This window comes from Antechinus flavipes, chromosome 3 (genome assembly GCF_016432865.1).
Source record: "Antechinus flavipes isolate AdamAnt ecotype Samford, QLD, Australia chromosome 3, AdamAnt_v2, whole genome shotgun sequence".
In the NCBI taxonomy this organism is placed as follows: Eukaryota; Metazoa; Chordata; class Mammalia; order Dasyuromorphia; family Dasyuridae; genus Antechinus; species Antechinus flavipes.
In genome coordinates this window covers 199,932,270-199,954,285 of record NC_067400.1, presented here as the reverse complement: position 1 = coordinate 199,954,285, position 22,016 = coordinate 199,932,270, and the positions used below count along the sequence as shown (strand labels likewise).

At 34.7% G+C, this 22,016-nt stretch overlaps 1 protein-coding gene across 4 annotated transcripts in view; it reads left to right on the top strand.

Annotated features, from left to right (window-relative positions):
• PPEF1 (protein phosphatase with EF-hand domain 1) overlaps positions 1-22,016 on the top strand; it is a 169,751-nt gene that overhangs the window by 129,568 nt on the left and 18,167 nt on the right. For 2 of the 4 annotated variants that reach the window (XM_051984410.1, XM_051984409.1), the window contains 3 exons: positions 7,012-7,197; positions 9,111-9,253; positions 20,345-20,451. In XM_051984410.1, coding sequence (XP_051840370.1) covers positions 7,012-7,197; positions 9,111-9,253; positions 20,345-20,451 — 436 coding nt within the window. The remainder of the gene's footprint in view (positions 1-7,011; positions 7,198-9,110; positions 9,254-20,344; positions 20,452-22,016) is intronic. The other 2 variants (XM_051984413.1, XM_051984412.1) reach the window with 1 other exon arrangement.

Below are 22,016 nucleotides of genomic sequence, written 5' to 3'. Positions count from 1 at the left end.
AATAAAAGATCATAGAAGATCTTCTTAAGAGCATTTCTAATATTTTCCCCATTGTTTGTTGATATTCATTTGATACCAGGTGAGGCAGGTAAGTAGCACAGTAAATAAGGTTGAATTTGGAGTGAGGAATCCTCAATTCTAAATCTGCCTCATACATTTATTGATTAGTGTCCCTGGTCAAATCCTTTAAACTCTCTTAGCCTCAGTTTCCTCATGTATAAAATGAAGATAATAACACATATCTCATAGAGTTATTGTGAAGATCAAATGTGTTTTGCTGATATATAGAAATCCTTGCTATTAATCTAAAGTAATCAGCTAATCCCTTCATGGCTACATTATGACTTAATTATATATATATTTTCCTGTATACCCTGATAGGAAGTAATAATTTAGGAATTATAAATAGGAAAAATGAAGAAATATATAAATTATAAATAGGTATACTTCATGTTACTATAGCAAGAGATCATAGTATTAAAGGAGCAGAAATTTAGAGCTAGAAAGAACCATTATTGTCTAAATGATTTATGCTGAAAGAATACAAGCTAATCACATTCCTTTAAATATCCTTTTTTCCTTTATTTTCTCTGTTCCTTTTGTGAATGACAAGAGATGGGGATGGGCAGAGGGGAAACACATGTCTTGAGAGAAAGGGACTAATTTTCCTAATGCTGTGTACTCAGTGTGTAACAGATAAAAGGACTGGGAATACTAGAAGAACCAACTCTGACACATACTGGCTGCATGGCCCTAAACAAATCACTTTAAAAAATTAACATGGAGAGGTTTTTGGTTATATGTTTTGTATAAGTGGGAATTTAACTTAATTTTTGTTTATAAAGTCAAAGGAAAAAATATAGACCAGCAAAGTAGAAATAATATTCAAGCTTCATTTTAAAGTTTTCTGAAAAAAGTCTTGTTGACAGTTGTTCAGCCTTAGAAATAGCATTCCTTGTAGGTCTTATATTCAGGCAGAGGAGAGGAGAATTGAAAGAACGAGAGCCCCTTTTTTCTCTTTTTATTTTTATTTTCAGCTAACAGAAAGTCAGTGAGAATAGTGTTCAAGTCTGACACATACTAGCTGTGTAACCATGGGCAAATCACTTAACCTTTAAGGGCCTCAAGCATTCTCTAAGTCTAAACTACAGGCAAGTTGCCATTCTATAAAGTGGAGGGAATTTCCACACTGAGACTTCTATCACATGATGAAATCACAGGTGTGGACCCATAAAATGGGTAAGTCAGACCTTTCTGATAGTTTTGTTTGGGGGAATCTATTATTTAAATTATGGCTACTATCCCAATTAATCAAGACAAATGAATGGGCTACAAAACAGTAGCAAATGCTGATAGATGTGGACTTGAAAATTGTATTCTACAACCCCTTTATAGCACAAAATCATGATGTCAGATGGAAGACACCTTCTAGATCATCTACTCTTTTCTTATCATATTGTAGATGAGTAATCTGAAGCTAGATATTTTTGTTTTGTTTTGTATTTGTCCAAAATCAGGTTAAGGATCCAGATCTTCTAACTTCCAAACCAGTGTTGTCTCCCTCATTACATGAATTTAGATATACTGAGGTTTTTTTTTTTTTTTTACCATGTCCTTCAAATTACTGTTAAGTGTATAAGTTAAAAAGCTACTATGTGCAAGACACAATTGGTTAGAAAAAAAAGAAAGAAGGAAAATCCTTGCCCTTAAGAGTCCATGTTCTCTTGGGAAGGTAGAGAACTTACACAGATAAATTAATAAAATATAATTTGAAAGAGAGGATAAACAAAGGCAGGTGAAAAAATTATCCTTAAACTGGCCTTGAAGAAGTGCACCCAAGAGTGTGGAATACCCTATGCATAAGGAGATATAAGGTAGAATGCTGGAATAAGGGAACAAGTAGATATATTAGGTTGAAATATGGAAATGTTTCCATTTCCAGAAAGGAAAGGAATGAGCTAGGTTATGGAAAATTTCAAATGCCAAGCTGAGGAATTTTTATTGTTTTTAGGTGCAATAGGGAGCCTAGGAGCATAGCGATGTCCTCATTACATTTTAGGGACATTATGGTCTTAATTACATTTTAGGGAGATTATTTTAATGGCCATATGGATGTTGCATTGGAGAGTTAAGAAACTAGAATCAGAGAGACCAAATGGGAGACTATTGCTTTAATAGTTATGAGAAGTGGTAATGAGTGTCTGAATTAAGGTAATGGCCATGGGATTAGAGAGAAGAGGATAAGTATTAGAGATTTTGTGGACATGTTTACAAGGCTTGGCTCCATGGAAAGAGGAGGGACAATGAAGAGTTGAGGATGGATCTGGGATTTCAAACCTATGTGACTACTACAATGGTACCCTCAACAGAAATTGAGATTTGATGGAAGGGCAGATTTAGGGGAAAAGATAGTGCTTGAAATCACATACTCCATAATCTGATAACTAGTCACATCTTCCCAAAATGGAAGAACAAAGGGGCACCATCCCATATATGTGAATGGCTGGAATTGGTAAGCACAAGCAAAGTAGTTCTCTGATGCTTCTTTTGTTCGAACTCTTGTTTCAAATCAAATAAGCATTTGATGAAATTTTGACTATATGCCACTGTATTTCTTTTTCCACATTTAAAGAGACACTCTAGAATACCCTCCTAACTTTCTCTAATTTTTTTTATTCCTTTCTTCCCCTTTTCTCTCCCCACCGTTTGGCATTTCTTGCCATTTTCCAGTCCCTACTTCCATTTGATCCTCAAGAAAGCCGCACTCTGGAGCAGCTAGATGGCACAGTGGATAGAGCACCAGCCTTGAAGTCAGGAGGACCTAATTTCAAATATGGCCTCAGACACTTAACATTTCCTAGCTGTGTGATCCTAGGGAAATCACTTAACCCCAATTGCCTCAAAAAAAAAAAAAAAAGCCATACTCAGAGAGACAGAGTGGTCATATTTAGATAAACACAGAGTTGTTTAAAAAGGACTCTATTTGAGTTCTCCTCTTGATTCTCATTTGAGTTTCACTTGAATAATCCCAATGGTAAGATTCCTCAGTTAATGATGTCTAAGGGGATATATGTAGTGTGTGAAGGAAAATGGCACTGTGTCCTTGAAAAAAATGTACAATTTAAAGGTAAGGATAAGATATGTCCACAAAATCTCTAATACTTATCCTCTTCTCTCTAATCCCATGGCCATTACCTTAATTCAGACACTCATTACCACTTCTCATAACTATTAAAGCAATAGTCTCCCATTTGGTCTCTTTGATTCTAGTTTCTTAACTCTCCAATGCAACATCCATATGGCCATTAAAATAATCTCCCTAAAATGTAATTAAGACCATAATGTCCCTAAAATGTAATGAGGACATCGCTATGCTCCTAGGCTCCCTATTGCACCTAAAAACAATAAAAATTCCTCAGCTTGGCATTTGAAATTTTCCATAACCTAGCTCATTCCTTTCCTTTCTGGAAATGGAAACATTTCCATATTTCAACCTAATGTATCTACTTGTTCCCTTATTCCAGCATTCTACCTTATATCTCCTTATGCATAGGGTATTCCACACTCTTGGGTGCACTTCTTCAAGGCCAGCTTAAGGATAATTTTTTCACCTGCCTTTATTTATCCTCTCTTTCAAATTATATTTTATTAATTTATCTGTGTAAGTTCTCTACCTTCCCAAGAGAACATGGACTCTTAAGGGCAAGGATTTTCCTTCTTTCTTTTTTTCTAACTAATTGTGTCTTGCACATAGTAGCTTTTTAACTTATACACTTAACAGTAATTTGAAGGACATGGTAAAAAAAAAAAAACCTCAGTATATCTAAATTCATGTAAGATAAGGGTAAGTACAAGACTACATCAAAACTAAAAATCTCTGTTAAGAACACTTTACAGAAGTGTAGGCATAAGGCTTAGATCTGTGATTTCACTGGCATGGTATAAGGGCACTCAAATGAGGAAGCCCCCCTAACCAATGTAGGTGGGCACAATCTTTGCAACTTAAAGTCTTAGAATGTTGCTTAGAATACTAAGAGTTTAAATGGTTTGCTCAGGATCACTTATCTAATGGGTATTAGAAATGAAACTTGAATTTGGGTCTTCTTGCCTTTAAGGCTGACTATGCCATGAGTGCCTCTCACAGAAAAATCCACAGGTGCTTTTTTCACTTGCAATGCATCCCTGGAAACTGCATCATAAAGTAGACCACCAACAAAAAGATCATTTCCTCCTCCCTATCTTACTACCCTATTCTTTTCCTGGGCAATCCTATCAGGTGAAATTCTAAATGATTTAAGTAGGGACCATGGAAACTGACAGATTGGAAGCTAAAAGGATTATATACATAAGGTTACAAAAAGCACACGATTTTTTAAACATCTCTTGATCTGATAATCAGTAAGTTCCTATTTTGTGAGAGGCACTATTTTCTGAGGAATTTGTTTGTTTATATTTGTTTTTTTTTTTTTTTGGAGGTCCAAACCCATGATTTCATCAGTATAAGAAATTCCCATTGTGAAAATTCCTACTTGCTTTGGCTCTTTTTTAGTAGCTTAAAGTCTTAAATCAAAGATTCTTCACCTATTTTTGTGTTTTGGACTCCAGTAGAAGTCTAATGAAGCCTATGGACCCCTTAGAAGAATGTTTTAAATATATAAAATAAAATGCATAGATTATAAAGGAAACTGATTATATTGATACACAGTTTATATATATGCATATGTATGTATATATAAATAGATTTAAGAGCTCTTGGCTTAGAGGATTGCTTAGGGCTTTGAGAAACTAGATAACTGGTTACCACTTGCCACAACTGAAGTAGAAAGTCTTGAGCTGAAATCTTTCTGACTCCAAAGCCAATCTACTTTCCCTGTATCACAATGCTTCTCAACAGAGAGAATTACACAAGTAATGGTACCTATGATAACTATGATTAACTAAATGATATGTATAACTAATACAAAATAGAATATGATAGGAGAGGTATAAACTAAGTACCATGAAAGTTCAGAGGAAGGAGAGAGCTCTTGCAGTTGAGAGGATCAAGAAAAGCTATGGAGGATGCAGCATTTAATATTGGTTTTATTTGGGTAGGGTTTCAGAGCTATCAGGGAATCAACTAACCTAATACTGGTATTAGTATGACTCTAGGCAAGTCAATAATCCTGGGGTTAACTCAGTTTCCTCATCTGTGAAATGCACTGTAGAATAAAATTGCAAATCACTCCCTGTATCCAAAACACTCCAAAAGATCTCAAAGAATTGAACATGACTAAGAGACAACTAAATAATAGTGAGAAAGTATTAATAATCCCTCTTTCCATTCAACATCAATGGCATATGTAGGTCAAAAAGGCACCCCAAGGAAACTTTATTTTCCAGGTCACACAGAAAAGGAGACACATCTTTAGTCAGTGCCAATTAACCCAGTTTAGAAGCACATTTTATAGCACCAGGAACAAATTATCAGGATATTAAATTAAATGCACCATATGTAGTAAACCTTAAAATGCAGATCCAACATTCAGATATATAAATTTCAGTGTTCTTAGTGGGCTAGTTCAGAAGCATTAATTTGCAGTAAATGGGACTCTGACAAGGGATTTGCTGATACCAGTGTCAGGATAGTTAGGTCCACTACTCCATCAAAAGAGTCCTTAGCAGGAATGACTCCTCATTGAGAGCATTTTGTCTTCATACTACATCAAGGTATCTGAAAATATAGTGGAATGGTTATATCAGCACCAAAATCAGTAAGTTAATACAGACATGGTCAGTATGACCATGATTCCCTCATGATTCCCTCAATTCTTTTACTTCCTTTTTTCCCACATCCCATTCTCCAAACTTAGGCCAGGGTGATCAGGTTTGCTCTCATTGTCACTGCTAAAACTTGATAGTCAGTTACAGAGTATTGCTAATGTATACCTTCTTATTTATGTGACCCTTCTTGGTCATATGATTTCTAGTTGAAAAGGTAGCAACAGCTCTCAAATGGTGATATTTCAATTTCTTTTGTGTCATGGATTCTGTCATCTATCCTGTATATATCAGATCTATACATTGTGTTGTTGATTGGAGAATTCCAGAGAAGGTATAAGCTTAAGGTAGGAAACATGTAAATTGAATGACTTTTAAAAGTCTTAACTCTTTAAACTTCATAGTTTGTTTTGTTAGCTATGAAATGCAAATCTATTATTAAATTTACATGCAGGGCATTATTTATGCTAGGAAAAATAGCAGCACTGAAATTACTTTATTGTAAGCTACAAGAAGTCAGCGATCACATCTTCTCTAAACTTGGTATGTACCTTAACATGTAGCACAGTTTTTGCTTTTGAATTATAGGGTTTAGATTTGAATCCTGTCTTTGACACTTTCTAGGTATGTGACTTTGGGCAATTCATTTACCTCTCAGCCTGAGTTTTCTCATCTATAAAATGGGGGTACTTATACTATCCACTTCCATAAGGTAGTGAGGAAAAGTTTTTGTATATGTTTAAACAATATATATCTACACGTATATTTATATACGTGTAGATATATGCACATATATCTACATATATGTATATGTTATAATCATTTACCTCTATCAATAAAAGAATGTTGAATCATCTCAAATAAAACATATCTTTTTCTAAAACACAAAGAAAAGTGTATATATATATATAGTGTATATTATATATATATATATAATATACACTATATATATATATATAATAGAAAACAACTTAATAATGAAGGATCATGAGGGGAAATGAAATTTTTTCTCTTACTCCTAACTCACTCATGAAATCTGTAGGTTATTGAAAGTGGTGTTTGCTGGGGTATGTGGGGATTGGGGAGGTTGAGGTGACAGAGGTCATGGAGGAGATGAGTATAAAGTAAAGTTTTGAGGAAGAAAGCACCATACATGATGTGCCTTATGATGCTCTTTGGTTTGAGATTTCTAGTTAATAGATTTAAATCTGGGCACATTGATAGTGGTCAGCTCTGATTTGTTGTTCAAAGATAGTCAATATTCTTTGGAGTGATCCCAGAAGCAGAAAGGGCTGTTACCCAAACACAAGTCGAGGAGGAGGTTGTTATTTTGGACCAGATGTTACCGAGAATATATTGACCAAATTTGGTCTGAAGATGATCATCAGGTCTCATGAATGTAAACCAGAAGGTTTTGACATCTGCCATGATGGAAAGGTAAGATAATCTGACTTGTTATGTTTCTCAATAAAAACTCCAGAAAACCAAACAAAAGATGTATCTTAAATAAAAGGGCAAGAAAATCTCTCTTGTTGCTAAGAGAGACAAGGGTGGAGGAAGAGAGGAGGGAGGGAGGAGCAGATAAAAGGAGAGGGAAGAAAGGGAAAGAAGGGATGGAGAAGAAAAAGAGTTGGGAGTTAAGGGAGAGGAAAGAGAGAGGAGAACCTGTGAGCAATGCTATGAAATGTACAGTTCAAAAACATATAGAGGAGTCTTACTGCTTTTTACCTTAGGTGTTATTTAATTAATCAACCTGATCTCCCATGAAAATAAACAAGTTTGTAGACATGAGCCTCATTTAAAATACATTTTGACCTCTGAAAGAAAAAGGGTCTCTTACTTCTTTGGATTCTGAGGACCTGAGTTGAAATCCCATCTCTAATGCATCTTTCCTGATTTACTTCAGACAAGTCACAACTTTTCTGGACCTCAGTTTCCTCATGTATAACATAAAAAATTTAGACTAGGTACTCTCTGAAACCCCTTCCAGCTCTAGATCTATGATCCTATGACCACAAATTCATTAATTTTGAAAATAAATCACTCTCTAAAGCAGTACATTCCATTTAAGGAGATATTTAGGCTGAGGGAAAGAGAGAAAAAAGGAGGTAGCTGATTGAGCTCTCCTTTGTTTTTGCTTCAATTTGTGCTTGTTGACCTTTGGCCTTTTTAATCAAAAGCAACATAAAGCATCAGTTTTCACCAAGCTAAGTAATTGATTTTAGATTGGGGGAGGGCATGTTAACTGCTTTAGCTTTAGTTATAGTAGATACTGTGTAGAGTTTTATGCAGTTTTTGTTTTTTTTTTTTTTTTTTTTTTTGTGGAACCTTGATGAGTTAGCAAATTCTTTGACTTGGGGTCTGTATTGGTTGCTTAAGGCTCCTTTAAACTGGCTTAAGGCTCCTTAAGCCCTGCAGAGATAGTTTGTATAGTAATTCAAATATTCCACTGGATGAGATTGTGGTTTTATCCAATGTGGACACTCCCTCCAGTGATGCAAATCACAACTTATCCATGGCTTCTCTTCCTGTGTAACTTTTGTCCACGTCCTCCCCGAAATTCTCCCCAGCAGGTCTGCCCAGAACTTGCTTTTTCTTGCCATCAAAGCATAATAGTGAAGCACATAGGCTGTCCACTGGTTACTCATCACTCTCACTATGGAGTCAGTCTATCTTCTTTTTCACTCATACATTTCTTTGATGACATACTTATTTTACATATTTTGTAGTCAGCCCAAAGGACAACATATAGAACTTCTGCATCTATAATACAGCATTATATGATTTATCTATAATTGTGGATATAATTTATATTATGAATACATTATTTAAATATTATTTTGTCTGTAATAATATAATATAGATAGGGAAATTCTATATATTATCCATTTAGATGCATATCATATATGTATTAAAACAATATAAATATGTGTTATGTCTATATTCAAATACAGGTAGATAGATCAACTTAGAAAGATACTGCAAATGGACAATAAACTGAGCTCAGAATTGAAAAAAAAAAGAGGAAGACAGTAGGGCTAGATTGCCTTTGGGTAGCAGCAAAATTCTTTTCTGACCCCAAACTTTTCTCTGACCTCAGCTATGAAAGCAAAGAACTCTCTAATCTTGAAACTGAACTGTTTACAAGTCCCTAGGTAAATGGGCTGAGAATATTTGATTTCCAATCAAGTAGCTATAAGTATACTGACAGGATACATTCTCTACACTCCCACCACAATGCCATTAATTGCTCTGTAGAAGATATAGATAGTGCTCTAAAGTCCACTATTTCTATCTGCTATATTTCTAACTGCTCTGATATACCCAATATTTTCTTTATCCTTAATCAGATTATCACAGTGTTTTCTGCATCCAACTACTATGAAGAAGGCAGCAATCGAGGTGCTTACCTCAAATTGAGCCATGATACAACCCCTCGATTTTTCCAGTACCAGTCCAGCCAAATCACCCAAGCAAAAACTCTTCATGAAAGGTACAGTTTTACTTTGTGATGAATACTGATAAATCAGAATCCTATTCCTGTTTTAGCTTCTTATACTTCTATGGAGATAGATTATCATCACTCCAAAGGGTAGATGAGGTATTGTTGCTAAAATGAACAAAACATGGAGAAATGTATTTCCATGGGGCAGGGTGGGGAGGATAGTATCTGTAGACAGGACAATAGAAAATACAGCTTAATTTACAACACTTGTTGCTATAATGTTCCAATCACAGCTTAGTCACTGTCCTTCCTTCTTCTAGCAACTCAGTAAATATAAATAAATAAGGAAAACTAGGATAATGCCAGGTTTTGGAATTGCTTTACTATTAAATAAAAGAATTCAATTTAATTTTATACTAAAGATTTTTTTTTTTAGCAGAGCAATAATATAACCAATTCTCTATAGAGAAAAAAAATTTCTAAAAACACTGCAAAGAATGAATTGAAGGGAAAGAGTGAAGATTGGGATACCTGAAGGGAGACCTTTGAAATACTCCATTGAGGTCTTTAGTGTAGTAAGAATAAAGAGGTGGAGACTAATGACAGGTAGAAGCAGCAGGACCTGGCAATTAATTGGATATGAGAATTGAGGAAGAGAGAAGAGTCAAAGAGAGCACCAAGATTACAAACGTGGAAGACTGGATGAATGGTAGTTTGACCAATAGAAAATTTTTATGCATTTACAGTATTGTAGTAATTTTTTAAAGTATTTTTTTCTCTGCTTACTTACTGATACAGATATCAGTTCAGATCAATTCCTCCAAGTTTCTCTGCTTCTTTATATTCATCATTGCCCACAGTGTGTAATATGGATTTGAAAGAAGACTTTAAAAAGAATATGTTTTGGGGAAAGATAGTTTAATTCTAGAAATAAAAAGGTTAGGGAGCCATTATAGGACAGCTAAGTGAAGTGATTAGAGTTTCTGGTTTGTAACACAATGTTAAATCTGGAATTGAGACATAGATATGGGAATTATCATCCTATAGCTCACTGTTGAAACTCTGGATTGAGAAAGATTGCCAAAGGAGAGAACATAGAAATAAAAGAATGCCAAGATCTCTTTGGTCTTGTGGTTGGGGAGATAATGTGGAAAAAGTAGAGAAGACAGAGAAAGAAAGGTTAGAGAAGTAGGAGGAGATCCAGGAGAGTGTAATGAAGTCTCCAAAAGCAAGAAGTTAAGAAAAATGAGAATTTGATTATTAATAAGCCATCGAAGACTTTAAAAAAAAAAAGCACTTTTAATCTAGTAGTGAGAATAGAAGCCCAAGTGTAAGGAACTACAAAAAGATGGAATAGTGAGAAAATGTAATACTTAGTTGTAGATAAAATTTTCTCCTTTTATTAACTTAATTTTTTTTTTGGTTGATACCTTTTGTTTTTAAATCACTTTTGTTTTCAAATTGATAACTCCTCCCCACACCTAGTCAACCATCTTTTGTAACAAAGATTTAAAAAAGAAAGAGGAAACAAAGTAGTATATAAAAACTAATCAACACATCAATAAAAGATTAAGCACACTTATTGTAACATACCTATTATCCCATATCTCTGCAAATAAAGGAGAGATGTACATCTTCTTTTCTCTGCAACCAAACTTAATTGTTATAATCACACAGTATTCAGTGTTTTTTGTTTGTTAGTTATTTATATTTACAATATTGTAGTCATTGTAGGTGTTCTTGGATCTGTTTACTTTGCTTGGAATAATTTCATGTAAATTTTCCCATGTTTCTCTGAATTCTTCATATTTATCATTTCTGATAGTATGATATTATGTGTTTTCACTTTAAAAAAACAGCAAAAAAGAGTGTTATAAATTTTTTGGGCTTTATGGGTCCATTCTGGCTTTGATCTCCTTGGAGTAGTAACACAGAAGTAAAACCTTTGGGTCAGAGAATATGGACAGTTTAGTCACTTCTTTTTAGTAAATTCCAAATTGCTTCCCAGAATGATTAGTTCAGTTCACAATTTCGCCATAAATTCATAGCTCTTCAAGTATTGACTATAACCAATAATTATCCATAGAATTATTTACACTTTTGAAAAGCAAAATCACAACTGTTACAATTATATTTGTAATTATCTTTTCAAGAAGTTTTATAAAAAGGAGAGAAATTATGAGTTAGATTAAAATTATCAAAGTATGAATTAGTGTGTGTGTGTGTGTGTGTGTGTGTGTGTGTGTATGTTTTTTAAATGATCTAAGAAGTATAATCTTGGAGAAGGGATAATAAAGAGCTAATGAAAGAGGTAGAGACCATTACAATTGAATTTCTCCCTTCAAAAAGTGCACCAGACTAAATTATGCTGAAGAAATCCAAGCAAAAGACACAATGAATCATTTTTCTAGTAGTTTAAGTTTGCCCAGAGAAAGAGAGACATTTATGGACAATTTGACCAGGAATACATGTTCAGAACACTTCAGAATCTTAAAGAGGTTCCATACTAACATCATAGCAGGAACAAGTAGCAAGATCCACTACTCAAGCCTGACTCAGATCCATGATGGACTGAGGAGGGAAAATGTGCCCAGAGATGATATTTTGGAGTATAGAATGGTCAAGAACCCTTAGCAGTTTACTGAGAGAAGATCAGGTTCAGAAGGAAGGATCAATAGTATGGCTCAGACCCCAAGAGTAGAGTGGAGTCTTAGATTCAATTTCTAGCCTAGTCAGAAACCTGCAGAGGAATAAGCAGGCTATGGATCCCTGTTCAAAATGGAACCTATACTTCTGTCATTCTAAATAAGCAGAACTACCCAGCAAGCTAATGGGGACTGAGAAGAAAAACAGTCCACTATTGCTTAGCCTCATACTTAAATGAAGAATTTGTAGGGCTCAGACCAAGGAGTTACCAATCAGATGTTGGCCTGAATCAGACCACCTTGGGGGCACTGAAAGCTTATAGATCCCCAGCCTGAACTATCCCTGAAATCTTGGATTAACACAATATTCAATATCCCCAAGAAAGTAGCAATAAATCCAGATTTTCCCTTCAGAAATCTTTAGAGCTGGCCCTAAGAAGTTCAAAATTAGAAAGTAGGCTGGGGAAATAAGCAAACACAAAAGAAAATTATTCTAAAATGTGACTATGGTGACAGGGAGAATCATGACACTGGTTGGTTGGCTGATTGTTCTCCTTTGTTCTGAAAGAGGAATAAAATGACATTTCTATGTTAGAGTTGAGTTACAGTGTGTTGACTATGGTTGGTCAAACCAATGTGAGATTGGAATGCTCTGCCACGGGTCAGACATAAATAGTCCCTATGAACATTTAGGGTAGTTACTCTAAATTTGCACATCTCACATTCCTTTTTAGTTAATTCAATTTTGCTTTGCTCATAGAGCACAACACCTTCTCTGATGAGAGCATGCTGGGTGGTCCTGTGCCCATCTCCCATGTCATAAAATCAATTCAGATAAAAGGACAGTCATAATACAGATCTTAAAGGAAGGAATGTCTCCAGAAAAGTATCTACAAACAAAACATCAAGTTAAAACACAAGCTAGATACAAATTCAATTAGAATTCCTGGAAGAAATAAAGTAAGAGTTCATCCTCCACAAAAAGGAGTTAAAATTCTTTTAACAAATAAAATGAAAGCATAGGAGGAAAAAATGGAAAAGAAACAAGAGCTATAAGGAACTGATAGAAAGGGAATTAATAGTTTGAAACAATAAGTATGAAACTGTCTAAGCAGTAAACTCCCTAAAAACTAGTTAAATAGAAGTAAGGAAGCTAAGTGACACAGTGGATAGATTGAAATCCAAAAAACTCATCTTTCTGAGTCCAAATCCAGTCTCAAACACTTACTAGCTGGGCAAGTCACTTAGACCTATTTATCTCAGTTCCCTCATCTGTAAAATGAGTTGGAGGAGAAAATGGCAAACCGCTCCTGTATCTTTGCCAAGAAAACTCCAAATGGGATCACATTTTTGGAAATGACTGAAACAATTGAACAATAACAACAAAAAAGGAGCCAATTACTTAATGAAACAAGAAATGTTAAGGAAGAAATCAAGGTTTTAAAAAAGAAGAAAATATAAGGTAGCTCATAACAAAAGCAACTGATTTGCAGATGATATGATGATATACTTAGAGAACCCCAGAGATTCTACTAAAAAGCTATTAGAAATAATTCATAATTTTAGCAAAGTAGCAGGATACAAAATAAATCCCCACAAATCCTCAGCATTTTTATACATCACCAACAAAATCCAACAGCAAGAGATACAAAGAGAAATTCCATTCAAAATAACTGTTGATAGCATAAAATATTTGGGAATCTATCTACCAAAGGAAAGTCAGGAATTATATGAGCAAAATTACAAAAAACTTTCCACACAAATAAAGTCAGACTTAATAATTGGAAAAATATTAAATGCTCTTGGATAGGCCGAGCAAATATAATAAAGATGACAATACTCCCTAAACTAATCTATTTATTTATTGCTATACCAATCAGACTCCCAAGAAAATATTTTAATGATCTAGAAAAAATAACAACTAAATTCATATGGAATAATAAAAGGCCAAGAATCTCAAGGGAATTAATATTTTAAAAAATCAAATGAAGGTGGTCTAGCTGTACCTGATCTAAAACTATATTACAAAGCAGCAGTCACCAAAACCATTTGGTATTGGCTAAGAAATAGATTAGTTGATCAGTGGAAAAGGTTAGGTTCACAAGACAGAATAGTCAACTATAGCAATCTAGTGTTTGACAAACCCAAAGATCCTAACTTTTGGGATAAGAATTCATTATTTGATAAAAACTGCTGGGATAATTGGAAATTAGTATGGCAGAAATTAGGCATGGACCCACACTTAACACCATATATCAAGATAAGCTCAAAATGGGTCCATGACCTAGGCCTAAAAAACAAGATTATAAATAAATCAGAGGAACATAGGATAGTTTATCTCTCAGACTTGTGGAAGAGAAATAAATTTGTGACCAAAGATGAACTAGAGACCATTACTGATCACAAAATAGAAAATTTTGATTATATCAAATTAAAAAGCCTTTGTACAAACAAAACTAATGCAAACAAGATTAGAAAGGAAGCAACAAACTGGGAAAACATCTTCACAGTTAAAGGTTCTGATAAAGGCCTCATTTCCAAAATATATAGAGAATTGACTCAAATTTATAAGAAATCAAGCCATTCTCCAATTGATAAATGGTCAAAGGATATGAACAGACAATTTTCAGATGATGAAATTGAAACTATTACCACTCATATGAAAGAGTATTCCAAATCATTATTGATCAGAGAAATGCAAATTAAGAAAACTCTGAGATACCACTACACACCTGTCAGATTGGCTAAGATGACAGGAAAAAATAATGATGAATGTTGGAGGGGATGCGGGAAAACTGGGACTCTGATGCATTGTTGGTGGAGCTGTGAATGAATCCAACCATTCTGGAGAGCAATCTGGAATTATGCCCCAAAAGTTATCAAACTGTGCATACCCTTTGATCCAGTAGTGTCACTTCTGGGCTTATATCCCAAAGAAATACTAAAGAAGGGAAAGGGACCTGTATGTGCCAAAATGTTGTGGCAGCCCTGTTTGTAGTGGCTAGAAACTGAAAATTGAATGGATGCCCACCAATTAATGGCTGGGTAAATTGTGGTATATGAATATTATGGAATATTATTGTTCTGTAAGAAATGACCCACAGGATGAATACAGAGAGGCTTGGAGAGACTTAACATGAACTGATGCTAAGTTAAATGAGCAGAACCAGGAGATCATTATACACTTCAACAACGATATTTTATGAGGATGTATTCTGATGGAAGGGGATTTCTTTGACAAAGAGACCTAACTCAATTTCAGTTGATAAATGATGGACAGAAGCAGCTACATCCAAAGAAAGAACACTGGGAAATGAATGTGAACTATTTGCATTTTTGTTTTTCTTCCTGGGTAATTTTTATCTTCTGAATCCAATTCTCCCTGTGCAACAACTCCAGTTGGAGTTGAGCTAGAGGCAAAAGACTAGCAACAAGAGCTCTCGGAACCAAGAAAAGCTGAGGCCTCTAAGAAAGCTACCCAGGCCCAAGGAAGAAGAAAATAAACATTTGGATTTTATCAGCTGGCTGTATTTGAGAGTGCTTGGCATAAATGAATGGCAGAATACAGGATTCCAGTATGATGTTATCAGCTGCTTGAATCTGCTTGATCGTTGTGATCAGCCACTGACTTTATTAAAAGATATTAGGAGTGTACTGGAGCCAACTAGAGGCAGGGTCATCCTTGCATTGGTTTTGCCTTTTCATCCATATGTGGAAAATGTAGGAGGCAAATGGGAGAAGCCTTCTGAAATTTTGGAAATCAAAGGACAGAACTGGGAAGAACAAGTGAATAGTCTGCCTGAAGTTTTCAGAAAAGCTGGATTTGTTATTGAAGCTTTCACCAGGTTGTCATACTTATGTGAAGGTGACATGTATAATGACTACTATGTATTAGATGATGCTGTCTTTGTTCTCAAGCTAGTATAAACATGAAGTAAAAAAGTCTCCAGAGTCAAACCCAAGAAGCAGCCTCTGGAAGAGATGTTTGATTTGATGATGATATAAAGGGAGGGAGTTTGGGGATTGCCATTCTAAATATCATGTAAGAATTTTAAGGCCAAAATACTAATGTATTTCTTTGTAGTATGTTTAAAAGGACAGTCATGGTTTTTTTAAAAAAATACTTTTTATTTGAGAATAATTTTTACCAGTTCTTAATTCCAACAGTGTAGTCCACAATCCAACCATGATGATAGATATTTTTTATACTTAACTGCCATAGGGACTCATATCCAGACAAAGCAATAGTCACAATTTCATACAATCAAGTGAAGACTGGCAATAAAGCTGTGGCTCCAGTCAGATATCCACTAGTACATATTAGCTTCAAGTTACACATACTGAACGAAAGAGGTTGAGCGAGCGAAGGAGGGCAGGGAGTAAAGGCGGAGAAGGGGAAGAGGTAAGGAGAAAAACCAAAGAATTGAACACGCATGCAGGCTTTTCAATACCACCTTCAATGCTAACCTGCTGTGAGGGAAGGTCAAAGTCGGCAAGAATGAGCAGCCACGGATTGTTGGGCTGTTACCAGCACCATTTCAGCACAGTTTGGAAACACTTTTTACAGCAAACTTTTTACAGTTCGGTTCTGCAAACATATATTGTATCTAGGATATACTGCAACATATCTAACATATATAGGACTGCTTGCCATCTAGGGGAGGGGGTGGAGGGAGGGAGGGGAAAAATTGGAACAGAAGCGAGTACAAGGGATAATGTTGTAAAAAAATTACCCTGGCATGGATTCTGTCAATATAAAGTTATTATAAGATAAAATAAAATATATAAATTTTAAAAAAAAGAAAATGAAGGACAAATAATAAAAAAGAAAAGAAAAGAAAAGAAATGACCAGCAGGATGAATACGGAGAGGCTTGGAGAGACTTACATGAACTGATGCTAAGTGAAATGAGCAGAACCAGGAGATCATTATACACTTCAACAACAATATTGTATGAGGATGTATTCTGATGGAAATGGATTTCTTTGACAAAGAGATCTAACTCAGTTTCAATTGATAAATGATGGACAGAAGCAGCTACATCCAAAGGAAGAACACTGGGAAATGAATGTGAACTATTTGCATTTTTGTTTTTCTTCCTGGGTTATTTTTACCTTCTGAATCCAATTCTCCCTGTGCAACAAGAGAACTGTTTGGTTCTGCAAACATATATTATATCTAGGATATACTGCAACATATCTATCATATATAGGACTGCTTGCCATCTAGGGGAGGAGGTGGAGGGAGGAAGGGGAAAAATTGGAACAGAAGCAAGTGCAAGGGATAATGTAAAAAAAATTACCCTGGCATGGATTCTGTCAATATAAAGTTATTATAAAATAAAATAAAATATGAAAAATAATAATAATAAAATGCAAAAAAAGCAATTAATCTGGAAAAAATCAAGAAGAAAAAAATTAAAATTTACTGGACTATCTGAATTCTATAACCAAAAAAACCCAACAAACTATTTCAAGAAATCATAAAAGAGTACTATACTCTTAAGATCTCTTAGAATCAGAGGGAAAATACCCTAAAATGAAAATTCCCAAGAACATTATAGTTAAAATCTAGACATTTCAGATCAAAGGAAAAAAAAGACACTTTGCAACCAGCCAGAAAGAATTCAAGGACCAAGGAGCCACTACCAAGATCACACATGATTTATCAGCTACAACTTCAAAGTTAGTATTTTGCTAACAACTGACCCCTTCCTTTACCTAGTTTCCCTCTAAATACCCTTTCTGCCTTCTCCTCTTTCTTGCAAAGATATTTCTCTGTTGAATAAAATATATTTCTTTCTCCAATAGTACACATGAATATATTCTTTCCTCCACTGACCAATTCAGACAATAAAGATTCAATTATCAACTACTCATCTCCATTTCTTCCTATTTTACTTGTTTACTCTGATCATGTCAGATTTTCCTAACTTTTTTTCCCCTTCCTCCTTGGTGTTTTTCTCTTCCCTTTTCTTTCTGTTTTTCTCTTAAGATAATTACAGAGTTTCTCCTAGTTTAGTGTTAGGGTAAAACAATCTTATATGTTAACTAGGTCCATTATAAATTGATTCTATATGATATTAACTGGTCCTCATTGCAGCTAGACTATCCTCTTAACATTGCTTTATTGATTTAGCAGACCATTTACTACCCAATTCATTTTGAGACTTAGTATTCCAGACATTCTTGTTGCAGCTAGTTATTGTGTCAGGCAATGAAACTGCAAAGGAAAAAATGAAGTAGTTCTTACCCTCAAGAGGCTTCTATTATGTCAATGAAGACAATGTGGCTTTGTAAATAAGTATATACAAAATAGAAACATTAGTAATAGGAACTGGAAGTGTGAGTAGCTTGGGACATCAGGAAAGTTCCTGCTTTGGGGGATTCTGTTAATGACTATGGTAGACACTTTTACCTACTAATTATTCTGTCAATAATCAAGAGAGTCACCATCTAGACAATTTCACCTTAGCTTTCTAGGAATTAGGAATGAAGGAACACAAAGAGACAGAGGGGGACAAGTTCTCACAGCCTTTATGGTCATGTGAGAATAAGATCACTGTCCTACCACCTAGTTCCCAGGGGCAGCTCAAAATTTTCCTATCATCTCATAGCCACAAAGGAAAGTAAGCAATGAAAAAGCTCTTTATGTATACTTTCCAAATTATGGGTTAATAACTCCTGTATCATCCTAAAAGCTGATTAGAAGACATAGTATAAATCCCTCCCTCTCATGTGGCCAGGTTCTATGTAGTAGCTTGGACGGGCAGAGAATATTTATATATGTTCCAATGATTGGTCCCTATTATGCTTGTCTATCCTCATTAAAATACAAACCTATTTTCGTCTTGTCTCAGTTTAATTGGTTTCAGAAATTAACTGATTTCTACCAAAGCACTAACTAAAGCAGGAACATTGCTTAGCTACATAACACAAATTTTAACTACATTTCTGCCTTTTTGTTTTCCTTTTATTTTATTCAGACTTCATTCCCTTTCACTTTTAGTCTTGCCTCTTTACTGTCACATCACCATCCTCAAATTCTGGCTCTGACTTTGTTAGCTAAGTGACAATGAACATGTTACAACTTTTTAGACCCTAGGTTCTCTATTCTGTGCAATAAAGAAGTTGAACTAGATGATATCAAAGGTCTCTTTTAGCGCAGACATTGTCATTTAGTACTGTACTTGGGGGCAAGGTTGGGGAGAGGGAATTGGTTATCTAACAAATATTATTAAATAGCTAAATGCTCGGGGATCAAGTGTTTGAAGCAGGATAAAAAAATTTGTGTTAATTCATTTTGAAAACTCATATAAGTGATAGTGAAACAACACATCAATGTGAAGTTTTTATTTTTTATTTTATTTATTTTTAAAAACTTACTGATTCAATTTTTTTCTGACAATATAGTAATACGTAATTGTTTTACCAAGTACATTCTAGTCTCTCAAGATTATCAATATCAAACCCCATCCCCAAGATTATCACCCCCCAAAAGGAAAGATAAATCCTTCAACTCTGTCAATATGATACTAACATTTACTATTATATTTGATCAGAATTTTGTTATTATACATTGACTTTATTTACTTGTTGAAGCCATTTTATATATTGTTCATTTACCTTTGTGCTTTTTGCTTTGTTTTGTGTTTGTTATTCATTTTCTACAAGTTTAACATTCCCTCTGGAGTTATTTTCCCTAAATTTCCACTAACATTGGCAGGTCGGAGCCACAGAAGGGAGTAAATGACTCCTCAGCAATTTAGAGGTAACCTTGAGAGGGGATTTTATTTAAGACTTCCCACTAGTATGCTCCAGATTGATTATTCAACCTGAGTTCATTAGCTTTTAATTAGAAGTATTTACTAAGTAGTTATCATAAAAAGAATTGAAACAAACTATTTCCCCCCCAAATCTGGGACATATGTCCCACAAGTCCATACAGAGTCCCTGACAAAGAGGCCAATTCTGAAGCTTCACTTCTATTTGAGCGTCTAGTTTGTGTTTTCTCAACTACATAATGTGATACTGTTTCATTTCTCTGCTGACATGGTTAATAGCCCTGGGGAAAAACAGAAGAATATCACATTTCTTTAAGTCTCATTCCCACTGTCTTTGCTATCCTTGGGTACAGTGTCAGAGGTCTTCTTTCTCAATTTGGACTTTCAAATTCTTTACATTCATCATAATATAATAACATTATTATTAACATTGCTTTTATATCTCATAATTTATTCAGCCATTCTCCAAAAAATGGATCCATATTTTGTTTCCAGATTTTTGGTACACAAATAATACTTCTATGAACAGTGTGGCTTGTGTGAGTTTTGATTTTATTGTTGTTTTGGGTTTATTTTCTGTCAATAATAGGTATTTAAGCATATTAGTGACATACTTGGCTCAAGGGTTGTAAACAATATAGTAACACTTATAAAAGTGTGAGCTGTAGTAAATATCTTGGCCTATGTGATATCATTTATTTCTTAAAATAGGGTGGATATCGTTGAAAATGCTGCCTTCAGGATATTAGGAGAGAGAATGATTAGCCGGAAAACCAACCTCATACAAGCTTTTCAAAAGTATGATCCAAATGATACAGGTAAAAACCAAAACCAAAACCAAATCCCAAACTACATGGTTCCAGTTTCTTTGTACAAATCAATCTACATATAAATAACTTCCATTCTTTTCTTTTCCTTTTGATTTCAGTTCTTCAATTTCTTTAGAAATGAAGGTAATCCAGTAATAAAAATAGAGATAGAAAGGAAGAAGGGGGAAAACAAGCATTTATGAGGGTCTTATTATGTGCTACGTGCTTTATAAATAATATAAATAAATAAATAAAATTACATCCCTCACAACTGTGGGAGGTGAATGTTGTTATTCCTATATTATAGTTAAGGAACTAAGGCAGAGAGAAGTCAAATGATTTGCCCAGGGTCACACAGTTAATAAGTTGACTGAGGCCAGATTTGGACTGCTCCTATCTACCTCTCCTTAGATGGTTAGAAAAATCAAAAGTTAGATAAAACATTTACTGGGTGCTTACTATATGTCCTGTGCTAAGCACCAGAGGATAAAAAACAAAAGCATATTGTTTAGAGTTTCTGATGATATAGAGAATCAACCTCAGAATAAGTGATGAAGCAGCTGGTGTTAAAAGTGGGACAGTCTAGAGAATGAGTAAAGTGAACAGCATATCTGAGCTTTGAATGAAGTCTTGACAGGAACTCACTAATCAAGACAGAATTCATTATTTCTTGGGATTCCCTCTTTTTATCAAAACACTTTATAGAAAGTCATCTAGATGTTCTGTAAAACACTTTGTTCAAAGGAAGCTAGGTACCTTGGAAGGGGTCATTCTTCTCTTGGGGCACCAGGGATCTATCTGCCCTATGGCACTTATTTACTTAAAAAACAAACAAACATGCTAGAAGAGGAACAACCTTTTTTTTTTTTGGCTGAGGCAATTGGGGTTAAATGACAGCTGAGTGTCTGAGGGCTGTTTGGAACTCAGGTCTTCCTGACTTCAGGGCTGAACTCTATCTACTGCACCATCTAGCTGCCCTGAAACAACCATGTGAGCTTGCTCCCTCTTATTTTTTCAATCATTCAAACTCAGCAATAGGGAGGATATAGATGCCATGCTTTTAAAAGTAGAAAGTAAAGATTTGTCTCAAAAATAATTTTTAAAAAGCCAACAAAACCCCCAAATACAGAACTAAACTAACCCTATTTCCCCTTTAACGTCAAAGTTGATGTTGTTACCAAGATCTCAGTGTATAGCCAGGACTATTTTCTCCCAAATAAATTTCGGTATCAATAGGTTGTTTTTAAAATGTGATTTTTGAGAGATGACCTAAAGTAATAACTTAGTTGTAGCATATTTAACAAACAATATCTAATTAGTTTTCTTCATTTTCAGAAAATGAAAGAATGTGAATTATGTAGATAGAACTTCACTCAGAAGTCACAATTTCTCACTACTATAGTTTCCTTATTTATAAAATGGAGTCAAGGAGGGGGATTGGAGTCTATTCTTTCTAAGAGATCTTGAAGCTCTAAATCTATAATCCTGTGATCCTGTGTTTTTCCCAACTTCTTCTTTCCAACCTAGGAGAAAAGAACCCAGTATTCCATGTTCTAGCCACACAGTCCTGTGAG